The sequence below is a fragment of the Pocillopora damicornis genome, chromosome 3, assembly GCF_964200805.1.
Source record: "Pocillopora damicornis chromosome 3, jaPocDami1.2, whole genome shotgun sequence".
Classification (NCBI taxonomy): Eukaryota; Metazoa; Cnidaria; class Anthozoa; order Scleractinia; family Pocilloporidae; genus Pocillopora; species Pocillopora damicornis.
The window spans coordinates 18,068,270-18,087,977 of record NC_142672.1 but is presented as its reverse complement, the minus strand read 5'-3'; the positions used below and the strand labels follow the sequence as shown (position 1 = coordinate 18,087,977).

Here is a 19,708-nt window from a genome sequence, read left to right as displayed (position 1 = left end):
ATGTAAACACAGCATAAGAAAGCTGATACCAGGGGACAATGTTTTAGGTGATATGGGTTTTGATATTGCAGACAGTGTTGGATATTATCAGGCTAAACTTTATATACCAGCCTTCACGAAGGGTAAAAAGCAATTGTCTGCACAGGAGGTGGAAGAAACAAGAAAAATTGCGAATGTAAGAATCCATGTAGAGTGTGTAATCGGTCTAGTTCACAGAAAGTATGTAATCCTGCAAAGCATATTACCCACAGAGTTGGTGAAGACAAAACCAGGTGAGCCTCTGGCTCCTATTGACAAAATTGCCATAGTGTGCTGTGCACTCACCAATTTATCAGAGTCTATTCTACCATTTGATTGAGGTGAACTTACAACCAGGTTGCACTATTTTTCATGTAAAGCCCTTAAAGATGTAGTTGGGGCTAGCCATAATTTGTTATTAAAGAACTTCAGTAATTCTTGTGTTGAAAAAAACACAGCTTGAAGGTACACCATTGGCAAGCAACATTTGTTCAGTATATGTCACAAACACTAGTCATTAAAAAATATGTAACTACATGCATGACAAACAACCATAAAGTTCAGTTTGCATTTTGACAAAGAATGGAGCACCCCAAAGTCATATTTTAGTGGTAGTGGTACAATTGAATAAACTTGACATTTCAATCATGACTGCTCAGTTAGTTTTTTCTATGACAAGTTGGACAGATCCAGTCTCATTCGGGCTCTTCTTTGAACTTCAAACATGACATATGATACCATTTTATCTGGCACAAATCATTGTCACAGCCAATTAATGTGCTGCCCTCCAAATCTTGTTGACAATGGCACCACAGCCCATCCTCTTTTTCATCACCAGACAATGTTGATGAAGATGGACTGGCTTGAGCTTCAAATTCTGGGCATGTATAGCACTTTCCTACGATTTCAGGCAAGATGCACTTGCTGAACAACTCAGAGGAAACAGAGAGTGCATTTTTTCCAAAACTCTTGGTCTGGAAGAATTCCCTGCGCAAAGAGATCTATTGTTGTCTACACCACAAAATCACAATATTCAACTCCACAGATAAATATCTGGGATTGAGCTAGGTGGTAGTAGGCACGACTTTTGTCAAGATGAACTTTACCAAACTCATCTTTCTTTAAACTAAAGTTGTTTTGGCCAGCAGCCTCTGCAATTGTGGAATCCTTGTGCGTATATGGACATTTTATTCCACTCACACCTATCCCACAGCATCTGCAGTCAACAATCCCATCAGCAGAAGCTCCTAAGTATGGCCACCTTGGATCAATATTGAGACTACTGTCAGAAATTGTCAAAGACTTGTGAAATTGATTGATTTCTGTCTGGTAAGCTTTACGAGCCCTACCCTCATGTTTACAACCCCACCTTGTTGCCGCAGTTGAAAACTTATGGGCTTCAGGGTAGCATATGAACTTAACAAGACTCTTAACAGGCTTAGCTGTATTTGTTTTGCGAGCAGTTTTTAGATTGAAAGCAGTAATAAGACCTACCATCGTTGGCACCAAACTTTACTTTGTGACTGCTTTCTGGTTGAAGCTTCTATATGCTTGACACTCATCAGGTGTAATCTACAGCAATATTTGTTGACACTGCTGCAGCAACTCCATGAAGTCTAACAGCATAAACTCTTCTTTAAACAAGTTATTGGGCAAGGGCTTGGGTACATTGTCAATTTCTCTACAAGTATACTGCTCACTAAAAGGTGTGACAAGGGACAAGACTGCTTTTACTGTACAGCCAGAAGTGGTTGCAAAAAAAAGTTTTCTGCTCTTCTGGGGTTGGGACAAGTGTTGGTAATTTGGATCCCAGGGTTAGATCTGGTGGCCATAGGAGTAACCTGTTTCTCCACCATCAATTCATGCTTCTTTTTAGCAGAGGTAAAATCCATCTCACTAACAGGTAAATAGGGGATTTCTTTCATATGACTAGGGAGAAGCCATTTGTTCTTTTCCTGTGTGCATGTGGTAGAATCGCTAATTCTAACATCAGCCTCCACAGCACTGCCCCAACATGAGAACACCCTTCACATAACCCTCCCATGCAATCACAATGGTCAGCAATTACAGTTCCACATTTTCTGCCAGAAACATGTTCTAAGTGGGGTGTCCCATGGTCTCTGTGAGTGATTCACCTGGTGAGGGTAGACAAAAAGTCTTAATTCTAAATCCAAGAATTTAGATCCTTGAAATATGCCATACCACTTGCTAATGTAAGTAGTATAAGTGATATGTCTTCTGAACTTGCAGCTGCTGTGTCAAGACCAACTAGTAAAACAAGAGTGTTAGCTGAAGTTAATAAAAAAAAATGAGTCCTTTATTTTGTTCTGTTTGCTTCTCTCAGAGATCTCAGGAAAAAAAATGCACCACTATTACTTACTCTGGCGAACACAACAACTTTATCGCTATAAACAGAACACATGCAAAGAGTATTCACCCATCCAAACAAAGAAATGGTACGCTTCCATCGATTTGTAGGCCTTCATTTGGGTTGTTGTAGCCCATGAGGTTTTCACTACCAAGTACTTGACAATATCTGGATATTGAATGTTCGGTAGGAGTTCAATGTTTTCGAAGAAATCCCTTTTCCTCAATGCATATGGGTTGAAGCCACAAACAGTTATTTTTTGTGGTACGTTGACTTCACAGGACCCTCCTAACCCACACAATAATCCAAATACTGAAGGTTCACAACGGGCATGCCTTCAGAAGAAGCCATTTTGAAGGCTTAGTTATTCCCCAACATAGCGGCCTTATATGATGTAGTGAATTTTAGTCATGTGGTTTAAAACAAAGAATAGAAGGATAGCATTTTTACTTGCAGAACTGACTATTTTGAATTGCAAGCTTGAAAATTTGAAATGCACAATAGCACATTTGAATTAGATAATGTTTGGCTAGTAGGAAACATTTTTAAAACAAAGGATTACACGTTTGAATAGAAAAAGAGCATAATTGAATCAAAGACATGTTGCTTTGAATTGAAACAATGGATGTATCAATAACCAAATAGCACATCTGAATTGTCAAACAAGAAGTTTGATTGAAGAACTGGAAATTAAAATAGAAGGATATCATATTTGGATGGAGGAGCTCCAGGTTTTAATCACAGGATTGAATATTTGAATAGAAAAATAGCAAGTATGATACAAGATTTTGGAGTTTGACACTAAAAACATGCCATAAAGAACAAGCGTAATCCTTTGATGTCATTTCATTGAGTACCACTTGAAGGTAAAATGTGCAAAAAGTGGTTGGCAGCTATTGGATAACCATTGTCCAATTTACCAAAAGAACCCCAGCATGTTAATCTTCCTTTTGTGGGTCTCTCTGATGATACAAAGCAAAATTAAACACTGTGTCTTACAAAAATAATCCAATTCTATGTAGCCCATAAACTTCTACCACTCAAGCACACATACCATTTGTGAACACCTGTCCCTTCCGCTTCCTGCACTTTTATCTCTAACTGCTTTGCTGTGTTACAAATTACAAGCCACCTTGTTGCCAAGGGCTGCATGCACATGTGTGAGATAATTTGAGTTTGTAATAATGTAAGCAGTAATGGTGGTGTTGTTGTAAATGTAAAACTTGCGAATAAAGTTGTCTAAAATGGACCAGACTAGTTTGTCATTCAGCAATGACAACACCTTTGGATGCCATGTTGAACACCAACAACTCAGTGATGTCATAATCTTCCAGCTAACTTTGTGACAGTTAGACATGGTGGCAACCAGGAAATTTGAAAGCACAAAAAGGCGAATATTGACGCCTCAGCGTTTGCAAAAGGGGTGAAATTAAAAGTTTAAACCACTAAGCCTGTTTTTGTCAGAAGATAACTTTCTATGTTGGCAAAAACTGTTTCCAGCTGAGATTCCCATTAAAAGAGTGGGACATTGTATTTTCTGTGACAAGATGCAGGGAGTGAATATGAGTATTGCAGAGGAAGTTCTTGCTAAGGTAGAAGCATTTGGGTCTGTAATATCAACTAACATCAAGCCTAGTATATTTGTTCAGTTTGCCGTGGGTAATAATGATTTGAATAAAGAGACTACCCACAGCAAGAATACCACGCATGCCACAAAAATGGTGGTCTATCAGAAGAAAACATTTTGTCTAGATCCACCCCTCAACCTGGCATTGAAGAGTGTCCTGTTCGAGGAAGATGACCCTACTAAAAATAGCAAGGCAAAGAAGTTAAAGAACTGAATAAAAGAGGTAAATTCGATGTTATTACCATCTCTGAGTCCTGGGTGAACACGAGCATTTCATTGCTGGAGGTGAACTTGGAAGGATACAAGCTCTCAAGACTTGATCGGCTCCACATGGGAGGGGGAGGCGTTTGTGTCTATACTCGCAATAATTTAAAAGCTAAGGTTTTAAAAGACCTCTTATCAATTTCATAGAGAAATTTCCACCAACTCTGGATAAGTCTTCTGTGGAAGAAAACAAACTCAATTGTAGTGTGTACAACCTACCGACCAGATAACTGCCCTCTAAGTGTTTTCGAGGATACCCTGAAACCTACTTACATGCAAGCACTGATGCTTAACAAACCCATTGTGATCCTTGGGGATTTAAACTGTGATCTAAGGAAAGCCTGCACGGAGAGCAGAGCGTTAAACAATTTCTCGTCTGAAATGAATCTTCAACAACTCATTAAGAATCCAACAAGGATTACAGTTACAACTAAGTCCTTGCTCAATATTATTTTGATATCCTGCCCTCAGTCGGTACATAGTAGCGGCGTTATCAACTACTACATCAGTGATCACCTGCCAGTTTTTGTAGAGCTTAAGGTGAAAGCACCCAAGCCTTTGCCCCACTACATAACAGCACGTAGTTATAAGAACTATGAGCCGAGCGCATTTACTGCTGATCTTGCTAACCAATCAGACCAGCTCTTATCCATCTTTAGCTGTGGTGATGTGGATACCAAACTTAACACTCTCAATGATGTTGTTGGAAGCACGTTGGACTTGCATGCTCCCATCAGAACAACCGGGATTTGCCATCGCCCTTGTCCATTTGTATCAAGAGGCATTAAAAAACTCATAAAAACAAGAGACCTACTTTGCCGCAATTTTTTTCAGTCTCACGGCCCCTCGGATTGGAGTAAATATAAAGAATCCAGGGATACCATCAAAGAAATACTGAAAGAAACAGAGCAGAATTATACTTTTGTTGAATTTCAACAAAACTAGAGCAATCCTAGTTCACTCTGGAAAGTAATCAATCGCATTATTCCATCAAAGAACAAAGAGCCTCAACGAGTTTATACCAAAGACATGAAGACAGTTACCGATGAGTTTAATGTATTTTTTACATCAGTTGGTAAGACTGCAGCCCTTCCTACTAGTCATCTTGCAGAAATTAATAACATCACTCGGTCAGAGCAGCAGTTAGCATCACTGCCTGCTGGAGATCTTTTTGACTTTAAGCGTGTGTTGTGTGAAGAGGTGCGACACATTACTTCATCTTTGCCACTAAACAAGTCTCCAGGCCCTGACAAAATACATACCCGAGTTTAGAGGGATTGTCTTCCTGTCATCTTGAGTCCCCTTACGGGTGATTATAAACTCTTCTCTCGAGTCTGCTAAGTATCCCGATGCATGGAAATTGGCAGAAGTGATTCCTTTACTTAAGGAAGGGGACCATAAAGTACTACTTGCTACTACTACTTGCTGTTGCTTCTAAGATATATGACAAGGTTGTTCTCAATCAATTTGGCGCATATCTTTTTAGCAACGGTAGACTCTCTTCTCAGCAGAGTGGAAATAAGAAACTTCATTCGACCGAGACTTAAAGCCTCTTCATGGCAGACCACCTCCTGGAGGCAATGGACAAGAAGAACTTAACTGCTTTGACCCTGTTAGACCTTTCAAAGGCTTTTGACAGCTTGAATCATAATAAATTGCTTGCTAAACTCTCGTCTGTCAGAGCTTCTCTGCATGTAGTGAACTGGTTTAAAAGCTATCTAATGGGCAGATCACAGTCAGTTTGGATTAATTCCATCTTGTCAGATCCCCTGCCTATCACCCACGGAGTCCCTCAGGGGGCAATTCTCTCACCATTGCTATTTTGCATTTATCTAAACGATCTGCCTTGCACGCCTCAAGTGTGTGGTCTTGAACCATATGTTGATGATTCCAAGGTCTTCCTGTCCTTTTCTTTACCTGATGTAGACACAGTGACTGCAAACCTAGAACAAGACCTACTGTGCATCGCAGCTTGGTGCTGTGAAAATCAGCTGTTGATGAACCCAGACAAGACCAAGTTTATGCTCATCGCAACTAGGCACCTGAGGAAGAGGTTTTCCTCTTCTCCTGTGGTGTCTTTTCTGGACAAGTCCTTGGAACCAGTTGCATCAGCAAAGGATTTAGGTGTTACCCTGGATTCTCACACATATGACTGCCATGTTTCCAATGTTGTGTCCTTCTGTATGGCAAAACTATGCCAGATCAAGCGAGTAAAAACTAGTTTTGATGGGAAAACGCTCGAACAATTAGTATCATTGTTAGTCTTTAGTAAAATGCTGTACTGTTCGATAGTGTGGTCCAATACTTCTACAACCAACATCAAGAAGTTACAACTAGTGCAAAACTTTGCTTGTAAAATTGTTACTAAGACTAGAAAGTTCGATCGTGTGACCCCTCTATTACACAAACTAAACTGGCTCTCTGTAGATCAGCTTTCATTTTCCAGAGCCACTGTCATGACTTATAAATGCATGAACCATCTTACCCCTAGTTACTTGAGTAGTAAGTTTGTTAAGAGATCGGACATTCATAATCGTAGGACACAAAATCGTGAAGCTCTACAGATTCCATTCTTTAGGTCAGCGTCTGGTCAGCAGTCCTTTGCCTTTAGAGGGGCGAGGCTCTGGAACAATATATCTCCTGAATTAAGACAATGTGCCTCCCTAAAGGCAATTAAGGAGAAACTTAAGAGTCACATTCTTGCAAACAGTTATTAGTTTTGATATAATTAGTGATATTAATGTAAATAGTCATTAGTTTTTGATATTATTGATCTGATGAAGTTATGTATATAGATGCTGAAAAGCCCCTTGGTGAGTACCTATTAAAGTTTTTCCTTTTCAAAGAAAATTCAGAGGAGATTTCTATGGCAAGCCAATTGTGGCAATATTCAATACCAAACTTAAATTTTAAATTCAATAAAATTCAAGGTAATGTAATGAAATTAAAATTCAATTCAATTTCGACTATATGCAAAGCATCTTAGATCATACATCCAGGAATCTGTTTCCAAAAGCTTCTCCTGCCATGTTCAACTGACAAAATGGGGGAACTTCTTCAAAAACTTGCCAATCTATTGGGTGAGTGCTCGAGACGCGTTTCCCAAGTGTTAACAAGTACTAGTTCAAGGTCAAATACGAAAATTCTGGACTCAGTCACTCAAGTTGTATCTGAAAATAACTAAATTTCAATGAGAAAAGTTTCTAGCCGTCAAGCAAGCTTGATCTATGTTACAAAGAAGTCAAAGTAGAGGATTGTGTTGTTGCTTGAGTCAATGGGAGCAACTTCGATCAGTATCACTGTCCGTTCCTACCAGTAACAGAGGAAAGAAACAAAAAATAACTCTAGAGCAATTTAAACTGTTTGAATTTGCCCTTATGCACACGGGAGATGACAACAAAGAACAAAATTTGTTAATTAACTACAACAATATCTTGCTTCAAGGATTTGTTAATTTAGTCCAAAATTGGTGATGCGATCAGACAAAAAAATGTTGGTTAATTGGCAACAGAGATTTTGTGTTTCTTCCTGCAAAATAGCAAAAGTTAAGCACACCTGTTAGTTGTGAATACATGTACAAACAAGTGAAATTGCTCTGTAAGCAAGGACCCATTTACATTAAAATGAAAGGTGAATTGAACTGTTTTATATGTGATGACAATGGAAAAAGCTCAGTCAAAGATGATTTACCTGGTAAATTTTGTTGTGTTTTTAAATTTAAGGTAGTTTTAAAACTAGGCTGTTACCAAGAGCAATATATGGCAAACATCATGCAGTTCAAGGAATATCAATCCCCTTTTTAGAGGATGGGCAGGAGTTTCTTCATGACCAATTTGCCAGTGGTTTGTCATACAGTGCAATTAACACAGCCAGGAGTGCTCTGTCTATAATTAACTTATTTCCTGATGCTGGTTCATTTGGAAATCGCCCCCTGACTATCTGATTCATGAAAGGTGTCTTTGAAACAAGACCATCGCTGCCAAGATACAGAGACAGATGGGATGTTTTTACTGTTCTGGACTACTTGCAAATTTTATCCCCACTTGAGCAGTTTGACCTCAGGAACACAACACTCAGGACTGTCATGTTAGCTACCCTGCTCTCTGGCCAGCAATGTCAAACTGTCCATGCCCTTACTGTTAGTAGTATGAAAAGCTCTGATGACTCAGAGTCAGTGAGAGCTGGACATAATGCCTTGTGGTTAAGTTATTGTTAACCTTTTAACCCTGTAAATCAATACACCATAAGTCGCTGGGTAAAGAATGTCTTAGAGACAGCTGGTATTAACACCAAGATTTTTGGTGTACATAGTACCTGAGCTGCTTCCACCTTGGCTGCAAAATCAGGTAACACACCCATTAATACCAATGCTATTACTATCTTTTTGTGTCTACATTACTTTAAAGTATCAGGTGATTTACTAGTGACTCAGACCAATGACCAATTAGAATTAAGATTTATACAAGACTTACCTGTAAGCTGAAGTTTGATGGGAATTATGTGGTCATTGGTCAGGAGCTAGGAATTCACACCCACCCTACTGCAGTTACCAAAAGTGGACCTAATATTGTCACCCTCCAACTATTACTGTGTTTTGGGAATATGTCCACCCACAGGATTTAAAGACTGATTACTCAGGTTCCCGTGCTCTATCTCACATGACTTCCTAGCCCCTGACCATTGACTTGTAGAATTCCAATAAAATGTCAACTTACAGGCAAGACTCATGTAAGTCTTAATTCTTTCTTACTGGTGACATAACTGCAACTATCTGGTGCCATTGGATCAAAAAGAAATTGTGGGAGACTGTCTGAGACTGCCCAGGAAATTTTTGATGAAACCAAAAGCAATTACAACTTCAGTCAGAGAGATGAAGTGAACCAAGATGGCAGCCTACAACAGTTAAACATAGAAGAAGAAATCTCCTCGCCTTCAATCTCACTTGACCAAGATACTCAAACTGAGACCACCATGACTAGATAATATTTTATAACCAATTACCAGGTTTAGATATCTTGAAGTATGTTCTTGAGTTTCTTTCTCCACATGTTACAAGAAGGTAAAAAACACTGACTTTACTTCGAGGGTTTGTGCTTGTTGTGATCAAATTGAGACTTAATGTCCAGGTGACCTTGTAATGGCTGATATCCAATTTACTATCAAAGAGAGCCTAGCCCCTCATCAAGCTAAATTAGCAATCCCTGTTTTCACTAAAGGAAAGAGTCAACTGGATCCAATTTCAGTTTAAAAAAAAAAGGGGAATTGCCAATGTGCATACAAAGCACACTACCAAATGATTACATGATGAGCGCAAGATAAAGCTCATGTCCAATGGTTGATTTGATGATTAGGGATTGCTGTTCAGTTACAAATCTTTGTCCATCAGTTGTACCTTTTGATTGAATTAAGTATCAACAGACCTTATTCAATGGCCCTTGTTTACCAACTCATTCCCCTTTGCAGATACATTTCCTTGTTCAAAATGCTATACTAGGAGAACATGAGAAACGTTTACCTTAAACAAAGACTCTTATTTTCCAAGGGCATGGTATTGGGAAAATATTGAGGTCAGCACAGAAGATTTATGCCCTTTCTTCTCCACTACTGAAGGACAAACAAACAAAATATATGGTTATCCCATTGGTAATGCTCGTATATTGTTACTAATTTTTAAAAGTTTGTTTTGTCCTTTAAGCAACAACTTTGAATGTCAGCGTTAGCTGTGAAGACTATTAGTATTGTTTGTTGCGGCACAATTCAATAGACAAAACGAGCATCATTTATCAACAGACCCAATTAATTTATTAAACAACTTGTAATATTCTTGCCAAGGAGCGACTCTTACAGTTAGAGCACTCGAACCATGAACGCTTAGACTTTTTTCCCGCCTTTTTAGCATCATCCAATCATGAAGTAGCTTCGTAACGAGGCTCGTACATTTATTTCTTTTTGTCGCTATTTCGGTGGGAGATCGAGATCATGGCTGAAAAAAGCGAAGTGTATATCTGGCTTAAATCATTATCACCATCCATGAAACTTGAACGACTTTTGCCTGAGTTTGGAAACAGGATTTCCCTCAAGAAGATCACTGGCTTACGTGAAATCAGAGGATTTGGACTCGTTTTTCCCATCTCCTGATAAGCTGTTGCTGGCAGAAAGACGTTTATTGGAAGCCGAGCTGAAGAACATCAAAACAGAAACTGCTCGTCGGCCCAACCACCATGAGCCAAAATGACTAAATATGACAGCATGTGAAAGCGGCGTTCAACGATCGGTGGATACAACTCCGCAGCAGCAGTCACCTCAGGCTGCAACCAATTTTGGTTTTGAAGCGATCGCGACCCCTTCAAATCAAAGCTCTGAAACTTTTCAAAGTCCATTGGACCAAAGAGCTTGAGAACTTTCAGAAAATCTCAAGCTACTGGAATTGCAAGTTGAAAGTGCAAAAAATCACATTCAAGGTAAACAGAAAGCCTTGGAAGACTTCCCGAAAGTTTCACATGGAAAAGTATGCGCTGTCTGCCATTCATCGGGTCACAACAGAGCAAAATGTACGCAAATGCCTTGTAACGATGTCAACATTTGCAAGATAAAAGAAGGGCACCCGGAATTATTGGCCAAAATTTGCAATTTACAGCGTGAACTGAAAGAACTTGAACAGAAGTATTCGAAAATTAAAAGCGACCATGAAGTATTAATGAAGTACATGAAGTACTGTCCAACAACTATTTTATGTTCAATGACAGAGTCTATTAACAAGTACACGGATGCGCTATGGGCAGTCCGGTCAGCCCTGTAGTGGCCAATCTCTGTATGGAAGAGATCGAGGAAAGTGCGATTAACAGTTCATCCGTCCCTCCTAAAATCTGGAAACGTTATGTCGATGATAGCTTCTGCATCATCAAAAAAGACAATGTGCCAGCTTTCCATGGCACATTAAATTCAATTGACGCCAACATCTCTTTCACCATCGAAATTGAAAGTGACAATAAGATCTCCTTTCTCGACACTTTGGTCACCCGTAGAAATGGCACCATCGCTGTCGATGTTTACAGAAAGCCTACGCACACGGACAGATATCTAGACTACAATTCTCACCATGATAATAAACACAAGGCCAGCACAGCAGCAACTCTTCTACACAGAGCCCTAAAGCTACCCAACTCCTCCGAAGGAAAAGAACGAGAACTAAATCGAGTTTATTCAGCACTTGAATCTAATGGTTATCCATCGAATTTCATTAAAAACAGCCAGGCCAAAAAAACCCGACGCTCAACAGTGTTGTCCCCGGAGGAACTTGTTGGCACATTTTTCAAGATGGTCGAGGCGTCCGAATCATGCAAATCGTTCGCCTCTCTTCCATACATTAAAGGCTTAACAGAACCTCTAACTCGTGTCCTCAAAAAACACGACATCACAGTGGTGAACAAACCACTCATCACCCTCCAACAACAGTTCCCGGCTCCAAAATTTCGACCATCGTTGGAATCGCAAACAAATGTTGTTTATAAAATTCCTTGTGGTGACTGTTCATGGTGTTATATTGGTGAGACTGGCAGGGCCTTCAACACAAGAAAGAAAGAACACCTCAGAAATGTGAAAACCGCGGCAAAAGGCTCAAGAATTTCCAATCACGTCTGGGCCAATAGTCACGCAATAGACTTTGATAATGCATCTATTATTGACAAAGGCAGTTTTAGAACAAGAAAAACACTAGAAGCGTGGCATTCCAAGTTAACTCCCAATGCGGACAACAATTCCTGTCCTTTGCCCGGACAATACAACATTCTTTTTAACAAACATTCTTAGTTATCAGCATTTTTAATTTTTTACTTTGTACTTCACACCTAGTATTTCTTACCTTTTTATCATTTTACCCGTTGAAGGCTGTAGCGCAAACAGCCGAAAGCTCGTATATTTTTTAAAAGTTTTCGCCAGAGATCGTTTTTTTAAATTTTACAAGATATTTATCTCTTCTCACCAGCGAGCTAAGTCAAGTTTTTTTGCCATCATGCGACCCCGTTTAAGGAAGCAAAATGCCGCAACGTACTTGGATCGTTCTGCCTTGGATAGAGACTTGATGATTCTCCAGCAAGCACTGCGAAATAAAGTTCCATTAGAGGAAACATACGATTGGAGATTGCCAAGTATTATCGAAGAGTACAAACACGGAATCGTTGACCCTCTGAGGGTACAATGAACTGAAACGCATGAAACTGTAACAGGTGTATTTTATTCATTCTATACTAATGGCTACAGTACACTGCATTTGTTTTGTTCTTTATGTTGTGTTTTTATTATTCGGGTTGTTGTGTTTTTTAATTTCATACCGGCTTGAAATCCACTTATTGACATGTGCCTAGTCTCAGTTTGTGTACTACGATTTCATAGTTTGCGTTGTGAAAAATATAGTTTTCTTCTTATTGTAAAAGTAAGAATTAGTTTGAATTATATCACTTTTCATTCAATAGAGATTGTATTTTATAGAGTGTACTTGTCAATTTACGCTTTTAATTCAGAAGCAAGCCCGAGTTTGTTTATTCTCACAGGTAACATAAAAATAGAGTGCAAGGTAACAGCTGCCAATCACATGTAGTCTACACATTTTCTATTCAATAAAGTCTTCTTTGGGAGATAAAAAGGCAGTCAATTTTGCTAATTGAGCTTGAAAACATTTTTTACAGTTTAGTAGCAGGCGATTTTTTTTGTTGTTGTGAAGGAAAACTGGCTGATAAAAATAGCAGTGGCATGATAACTTAGTCGTCAATCAGACGTAGCCGCATTTTCGAAAGTATGCGATAGAATTTGCTGGGCTTATCTTGGTTTACGGTCAACTCGCCAACGGACCAACTCACCGACACCAACTCGCCGACGTATAAAATTGAGTAGAGACGTCGGCGAGTTGGTCGTCAATCCAATACAACTTATTAGAAGCTAAACATACAGAAAATTAAACGATATTTAGTAAAAAAACATTGGACATTGGTGAACATCAAACAGAAGCTTAAACATCGGTGAACATTGGTGAACATCACCAATGACTATAACAGCTTAGGACGCGAACGAGTTATTGTGCGACAACAACACCATAAAGACTCATCATGTCAATCGCTCAGATTTTTTAACGAAAACGTGGCTTTCTAGACGAGATCTTTAGTAAAAAGCATTTCTTTTTATTTGCAACAAAGTTTATAAGGATCTTAAGGCGAATAAAGCGAAGTAAACCTCACCAACGACTCTAACAGCTTCAGACGCGAACGAGTTATTGTGTGACAACACCGTAAAGACTCATCATGACAATCGGTCAGATTTTAAAGGAAACTTGGCTTTCTAGTCAAGATCTTTAGTAAAAAGCAATTCTTTTTATTTGCAACGAAGTTTATAAGGATCTCAAGGCGAATAAAGTAAAGTAAACATCACCAATGACTCTAACAGCTTCAAACACGAACGAGTTATTGTATGACAACAACACTGTAAAGACTCATCATGACAATCGGTCAGATTTTTTAACGAAAACTTGGCTTTCTAGACAAGATCTTTAGTAAAAAGCATTTCTTTTTATTTGCAACAAAGTTTATAAGGATCTTAAGGCGAATAAAGCGAAGTAAACCTCACCAACGACTCTAACAGCTTCAGACGCGAACGAGTTATTGTGTGACAACAACACCGTAGACTCATCTTGTCAATCGCTCAGTTTTTTTCAACGAAAACTTGGCTTTCTAGACAAGATCTTTAGTAAAAAGCGTTTCTTTTTATTTGCAACAAAGTTTATAAGGATCTTAAGGCGAATAAAGCGAAGTAAACCTCACCAATGACTCTAACAGCTTCAGACGCGAACGAGTTGTGTGACAACAACACCGTAAAAACTCATCATGTCAATCGCTCAGTTTTTTTCACGAAAACTTGGCTTTCTAGACAAGATCTTAAGTAAAAAGCAATTCTTTTTATTTGCAACAAAGTTTATAAGGATCTTAAGGCGAATAAAGCTACGTAAACCTCACCAATGACTCTAACAGCTTCAGACGCGAACGAGTTAGTGTGACAACCATAGCAACCACGTGGAACCACATGTTTTTCTTTTAACTTTAAAGAAAGATTTATTCATGATCGAGAACGTTTGATTTACGATAATAACGATAAAATTCCATTTAGTATAAAGATCAGATGAACATGTGAAAGTAATGTATATCATGCAATTACTCTGCTCTTGTAGGTCCGTTTAATTTCAATAATTGGGCCGCTGTTCTTTCACCATTTTCATATTTCTCCCATAATCCAAACACCTTACTCTGTAATTGCCTAATAAAAAGAAATGCTTTTTACTTAAGATCTTTTCCAGAAAGCCAAGTTTTCGTTAAAAAATCTGAGCGATTGACATGATGAGTCTTTACGGTGTTGTTGTCGCACAATAACTCGTTCGTTATAGTCATTGGTGATGTTCACCAATGTTCACCGATGTTTAAGCTTCTGTTTGATGTTCACCAATGTTCGCCAGTGTTTTTTTTTACTAAATATCGTTTACTTCTCTGTATGTTTAACTTCTAATAAGTTGTATTGGATTGACGACCAACTCGCCGACGTCTCTACTCGATTTTATACGTCAGCGAGTTGGTGTCGGCGAGTTGGTCCGTCGGCGAGTTGACTGGTTACCCTTATCTTTGACACAGCTTCGCCTATCGCTATTTCAGTTTCATCAGCAGTTAAAGATGAATTTTGTTTCAGATAGCACTTTAGTTGGTGAAAGCAAAACTCGCAAGTGTTTAGATGGGGAGAGTAAGCGGGCTGGAAAAGCAGGTGAACACCATGTTCATTAAGAATGTCATGTAATACTGCCTCTGTAAAATGTCCGTGATGGAACCCGCAGTTTTCCATTATGACTACATCGCCATTCTCTTTAGAATTGTCGAACCATCTACCCTATTTATTGACAGAGCTTCATTGAAGAAATTCAGCAGCTCCATGCCATTAGATGGGCCTCTCAAAACATCAAAGTAATCCACTCCATTTGCAGAGTAAAGCAAGTTGAGTGTATTATTAGCGTTCGATGCGTATCGCTGAATTTCAATCGCTGGTTCACCGATGTAGGAATTGCCATACACGCGATTTCCCGAAGTTACAATTACACTACATTCGTCAAAAAAATGAAGTTTTGTGTAGTTGTGATATGCAATTTGATCAAGATAAAAATCGGTGTATTCAGTATTTTCTTGTGACAATGATTCTTTAGGCATTTGGGAGACCTTTTTCTTTGTCATTCTGCAGTCTTCCCGAATGCACTTTTTTATTGCAGACAGGGATGGTAATTGACCAGGAGGAGAAACTCCGCCTAATAACAAACGCTGTTGAAGTTCACTTGTATACATACTAGGTTTGCATAATTTCTCAGACTTCAAATATTCAACAACATCGGCTGACATTTTATTCCGCACTGGTGTTGTCCATGGCGCAGCCAGCGACGAGTTGTTGTTTTCGTAAAACTGTACGACTTTGTTGACGTATCCGATGCTAACTCGCATGTTTTGCGAAATTTGTCTTTGCAAGAAACCTTGATGGTGTAGATCAAGCACTCTTTCACGGTAAACTTGTGGCAGTACTTTGCCATTGTCATAGATCCCTTGATGTCGATTGACGGCTAGTTTGCATTCACCTTTGCAGAACAACAACAAAAAACCTGCTCAATACCAGTAAATAATTTCAAGGATTATTTGATGCTACTTACCAGCAAAATTAGCAGGCATGTAGGCCATTTTATGTTCGAAAATTTCACTGGCACGCTGACATGAAAAACTAACATCATATTTTCCTGCCACCGCTGTGATTGGACAGCACCAAAAAACACGAATCCTTTTGTTTGAATGGAGAACTCTCATTGGATAATCCGTCAAAAAATGCATAAAAAAACGCTCAAGTGTTCACGGTTCCAGTGCCCTTACTGTAAAGTAGAATAATTATCCTTAAATAAACTGATTGAAGCCCACCACAAACTACTTCTTAGCTCACCACTGACACAATCTCGAAGTCGTCTCGAAAGTAACTTGAGAGTCTTTCATGGTGGCTCTCTTGGTATAGCTTTCTGAAAAGTCAGTCCCTCCCAACAACAAGTACTGCTGCTGCACGACTGTGTCCTTATGTACAAAGTATTCTCGAAAATTTCGGATGCTTACAACACAACTATATTGGTAGTGTTAGATCATAACTACATAACCTAGTAAAATACTCCAGAAAGTCCCTTGGTATGCATTTCCGCATGACAAGGCATTCTCGAAATTTCTAGAAACCTCTAGTTTGAGTTATTATCCATAGCTTATCATTTAAAGTAATAACAGAAATTTCTCAAAATTTCTAGAAACCTAGAGTTTCAGTTATTATCCATAGCTTATTGTTTAAAGTAATAACAGTGTTTGGTGAGAAGTTTGTAAACTCAATAAGTGAAACGTTGAATATGAAATAATCATACAATAAGCCAGAATTTTAGTGTGCAAGAATCAAAAGATAAATACATTCAATGAAAGCTGTGTGCTGGAGTGCTTCTTAGAGAAAGGCAATTCATGATATCTTGGCTTAAATTCCCATCTTGTCTGTAGTGGACTGTGGTCTACTAGAAGGAAACTCATCAAGATACTGAGCTATTAGAAATTTAAATTTACAGATTGATTTATTTCGATGAATTTTGCCTACAAATATACTATCACCCAGAAAATAAATTTGTTATCGTAAAGATAGATTACAATCACAGCTAGCTGAGTGCTTAAACAATAATGAAAAGAGAGACCTCTTTTTATCTGCAGATTGCAAGTCAGAGCAATCGTAACCAACATTTTGCTGTTAACTAAGTGATTGTATCAAGTAATTGACTGTCATTTCAAGTTGGCTGGATCCATTTATTTAAGTTAGGTGCAATTTCGATTCAAACTCAGCACAAGATTGCAATTCAACTTCCCATACATCCCCAACCTCACTTAGATTGACCTGTGAGCTCTTCCTTGTGGAGTTGTTCTTTATAGAAGATGGAAAAATGATATTTATCTTTCTTTTGAAATGCTTTCTGATCTGCAGATAGACAAGCAACAAATTATGGTTCTTAGCACTAGTGTACTCGGATATCTATTGAAACACTAAAACTTGATGATATGGAGTTGAGCTGTATGGGAGTCCACTGAATACTGCATCATTTATCACAAAGTTACAAGAATGCTGTTAAGAAATGTATGGTGCACACAAAAAGTGTGCACCATAAATAGCATTGAATGCTTGCAATGTTTGCACTCTAATGATCAAAAGCATAATTAATTTTGATCAAAATATACATGATACTTAACGTTTTACATGTGCCTTTTTCATTTGTTGATTGGTTCACTACAATAGTTTTTATGGAGTTTTTTTAGTAGTAGCACAATCTGACTGTTTCTTGCAAGTGACCCTCTGTTTGACTTTGATTTCAAGTCTTTGCATCCTCATATTTGACCATAAAATACTTTCTTTTCCTCTGGCATTATTTGACAGTTTTCTTTGTGCTGAAATTCAACTTGATCTCCTCACATATCTCTTGCCAAACCTTCCTCATGTCTTTGCTTTCAAGATGCTAGAAAGGTCGACAAAGAAACTCTGCTCCATGTTTGTCCACTTGTCATGGGTCAATTTCCCTTTACCTTTGCCTTTGGTTTGAGTGGCACTTCTGGATCTTGTGCGGCCACATCTACATCTTCATAATTAGTCTGATAAAGTGGCAAGTGGAAAATTACCCCACCACTTCAGGTTGCCCCTGGCTGAATGAAATTGTTTCCTTGTTGATCTTCATAAGGTGGCACATTCCAGCACCTAATCTGCTCATATGACTGGTCACCATAATGACCAGGATTCATCTTGAGTTAAAATTGTGAAATTTGTGAGTTTCACAACGAAGAACAATTACTGAAATCTTTTGGTAAACTGAACCCAGTTCAATTACAACACTAATGCCAGCATTTATGACAAATGATGGATTAGTTTATCACTGTTTTGTTTATTTAGTAGATTTTGCCAAGCTTTTACCCATGACAAATTTTGTCAGTAATGTGTTTGAAAGCATGTCTGCTTCAGCAAAGAATTGTCAAGTCGCATTAAACCATCTGCACTTGTAAAATGTTGGTAATGACATAAATTTCTCCAAATAAACAATTTTGTTGCTAGTGCAGATACACCCTACGGGATGGTTTACTCAGAAAAGCTTGTGGGACTAACTGTGAACTTGATTAATCTGCATACAAGCGACACCTTAACAGTGTGACAAGCCATAATAAGAAATGCAAGAGCAGATATCGTCAGGATATTCTAAGAGAAACTGCTGACTCTCCTGATAAATTCTGGGCTGCTATTAAAAAGCTGTACTCAATGAAGCTACTCTCAGAGCAAGGATCAGCATTTCAGATAGATGGAAAGAAGTCAACTGATAAGAAGTTCATCTCTAACAGTTTCTTCAACTTTTATACTGATAATGAACAACAAACTGAAAAGAAAGTCATTTTGGCTTTTGATCTAATCGCTCAACTGAATCAGCAGTAACTCTCTTTACAGAATTAATGTGGAAATAAGCAGATGGTGGTAAAGCAACAAGAGCAGTGTTCATTGACTTTTCCAAAGTGTTTGACATCATCATCATCATTTTTCCTCTTTGAGAAACTGTCTCACTATGGCATACAGGACAATGAACTGAAGTGGTTTACTGATTACTTGTTCCTTTGGAAGCAGGTCATCCGATTGAAGGAAGTGCTGTCTGAACCTAATCCTGTTTTCACAGGTGTTCCCCAAGGGAGTATTCTCGGGCCACTACTGTTTTTAATTCACTATAATGACGTACAGAAGCCACTTTGTTACTCAAAAGATTTGGATGCTATTCAGCTCAATCTAGGCAAAGACATCAATAGTCTTGCTAGTTGGCATGTAGAAAACGAACTAATAATGAATCTAAAAAGGGAAAAATGAAGAAATCCAGTTTGGAACAGCAAAAACAAACAGATTTGATGGCAAAGAAGTGAGCCACTGAGAGAATGAATCTCATATCAACACCACAACAAGTTACAATAGAGTGCATGTGGACCCTGTGACTGCGGCAATCATAACTTCTCAACACCACAATTACTGATAAAAAAGGTGATGTATTGGCGGTAAATGATGTGTGTTGAAACTTTAAAGATAAATAAATATATACAAAATTACAACAATTGATTAAGTAATGTGATAAGAAAGATATATACTGAGCCAACTTGAAATGACAATACTTACATTGTTACAATTACTGCAAAACTGCGCTTGAGGGAAAAACACTGTCCGAAGACGAAATGAAGAATAAAGGAACTGCTCTAAAGCAAACTGTGACTTGTGCAACTACCAAAAAAAAGCCCTGAACAGAGAAAACTAAGTCTATATTTGCATGAAAAACTAAAAATTAATGC

The 19,708-nt window shown here is 38.4% G+C and overlaps 2 protein-coding genes and 2 pseudogenes across 3 annotated transcripts; 2 read left to right on the top strand and 2 right to left on the bottom strand.

Moving 5' to 3' along the window:
• Positions 1-1,530: 1,530 nt before the first annotated feature.
• Positions 1,531-2,737, bottom strand: LOC149048607 (uncharacterized; annotated as a pseudogene).
• A 7,781-nt stretch (positions 2,738-10,518) lies between these two features.
• Positions 10,519-13,348, top strand: LOC149048605 (uncharacterized; annotated as a pseudogene). The gene is made up of 2 exons (XR_016184733.1): positions 10,519-10,968; positions 12,241-13,348. The product of XR_016184733.1 is annotated as an uncharacterized LOC149048605 (transcript).
• On the top strand, positions 11,052-12,194 carry LOC149048606 (uncharacterized). Its single transcript, XM_089198889.1, has one exon. The coding sequence runs from the start codon at positions 11,052-11,054 to the stop codon at positions 12,084-12,086; it is 1,035 nt and encodes a 344-aa protein (XP_089055015.1). The 3' UTR covers positions 12,087-12,194.
• Positions 13,349-15,154: 1,806 nt separating the features above from the next.
• Positions 15,155-16,024, bottom strand: LOC113682265 (paired box protein Pax-8-like). The gene is made up of 2 exons (XM_027199422.2): positions 15,997-16,024; positions 15,155-15,924 (listed from the first exon to the last, which is right to left on the bottom strand). The coding sequence occupies exons 1-2, from the start codon at positions 16,022-16,024 to the stop codon at positions 15,155-15,157; spliced, it is 798 nt and encodes a 265-aa protein (XP_027055223.2).
• Between the last annotated feature and the right edge of the window lie 3,684 nt (positions 16,025-19,708).

Bases quoted from the DNA above. Each gene is read 5' to 3' on its own strand.
- LOC149048606 (XM_089198889.1), top strand. From the start codon at position 11,052: ATGGGCAGTCCGGTCAGCCCTGTAGTGGCCAATCTCTGTATGGAAGAG.
- LOC113682265 (XM_027199422.2), bottom strand. From the start codon at position 16,024: ATGGCCTACATGCCTGCTAATTTTGCTG. The intron at 15,925-15,996 runs GTAAGTAGCATC...TGTTCTGCAAAG, and splicing joins CATGCCTGCTAATTTTGCTG to GTGAATGCAAACTAGCCGTC.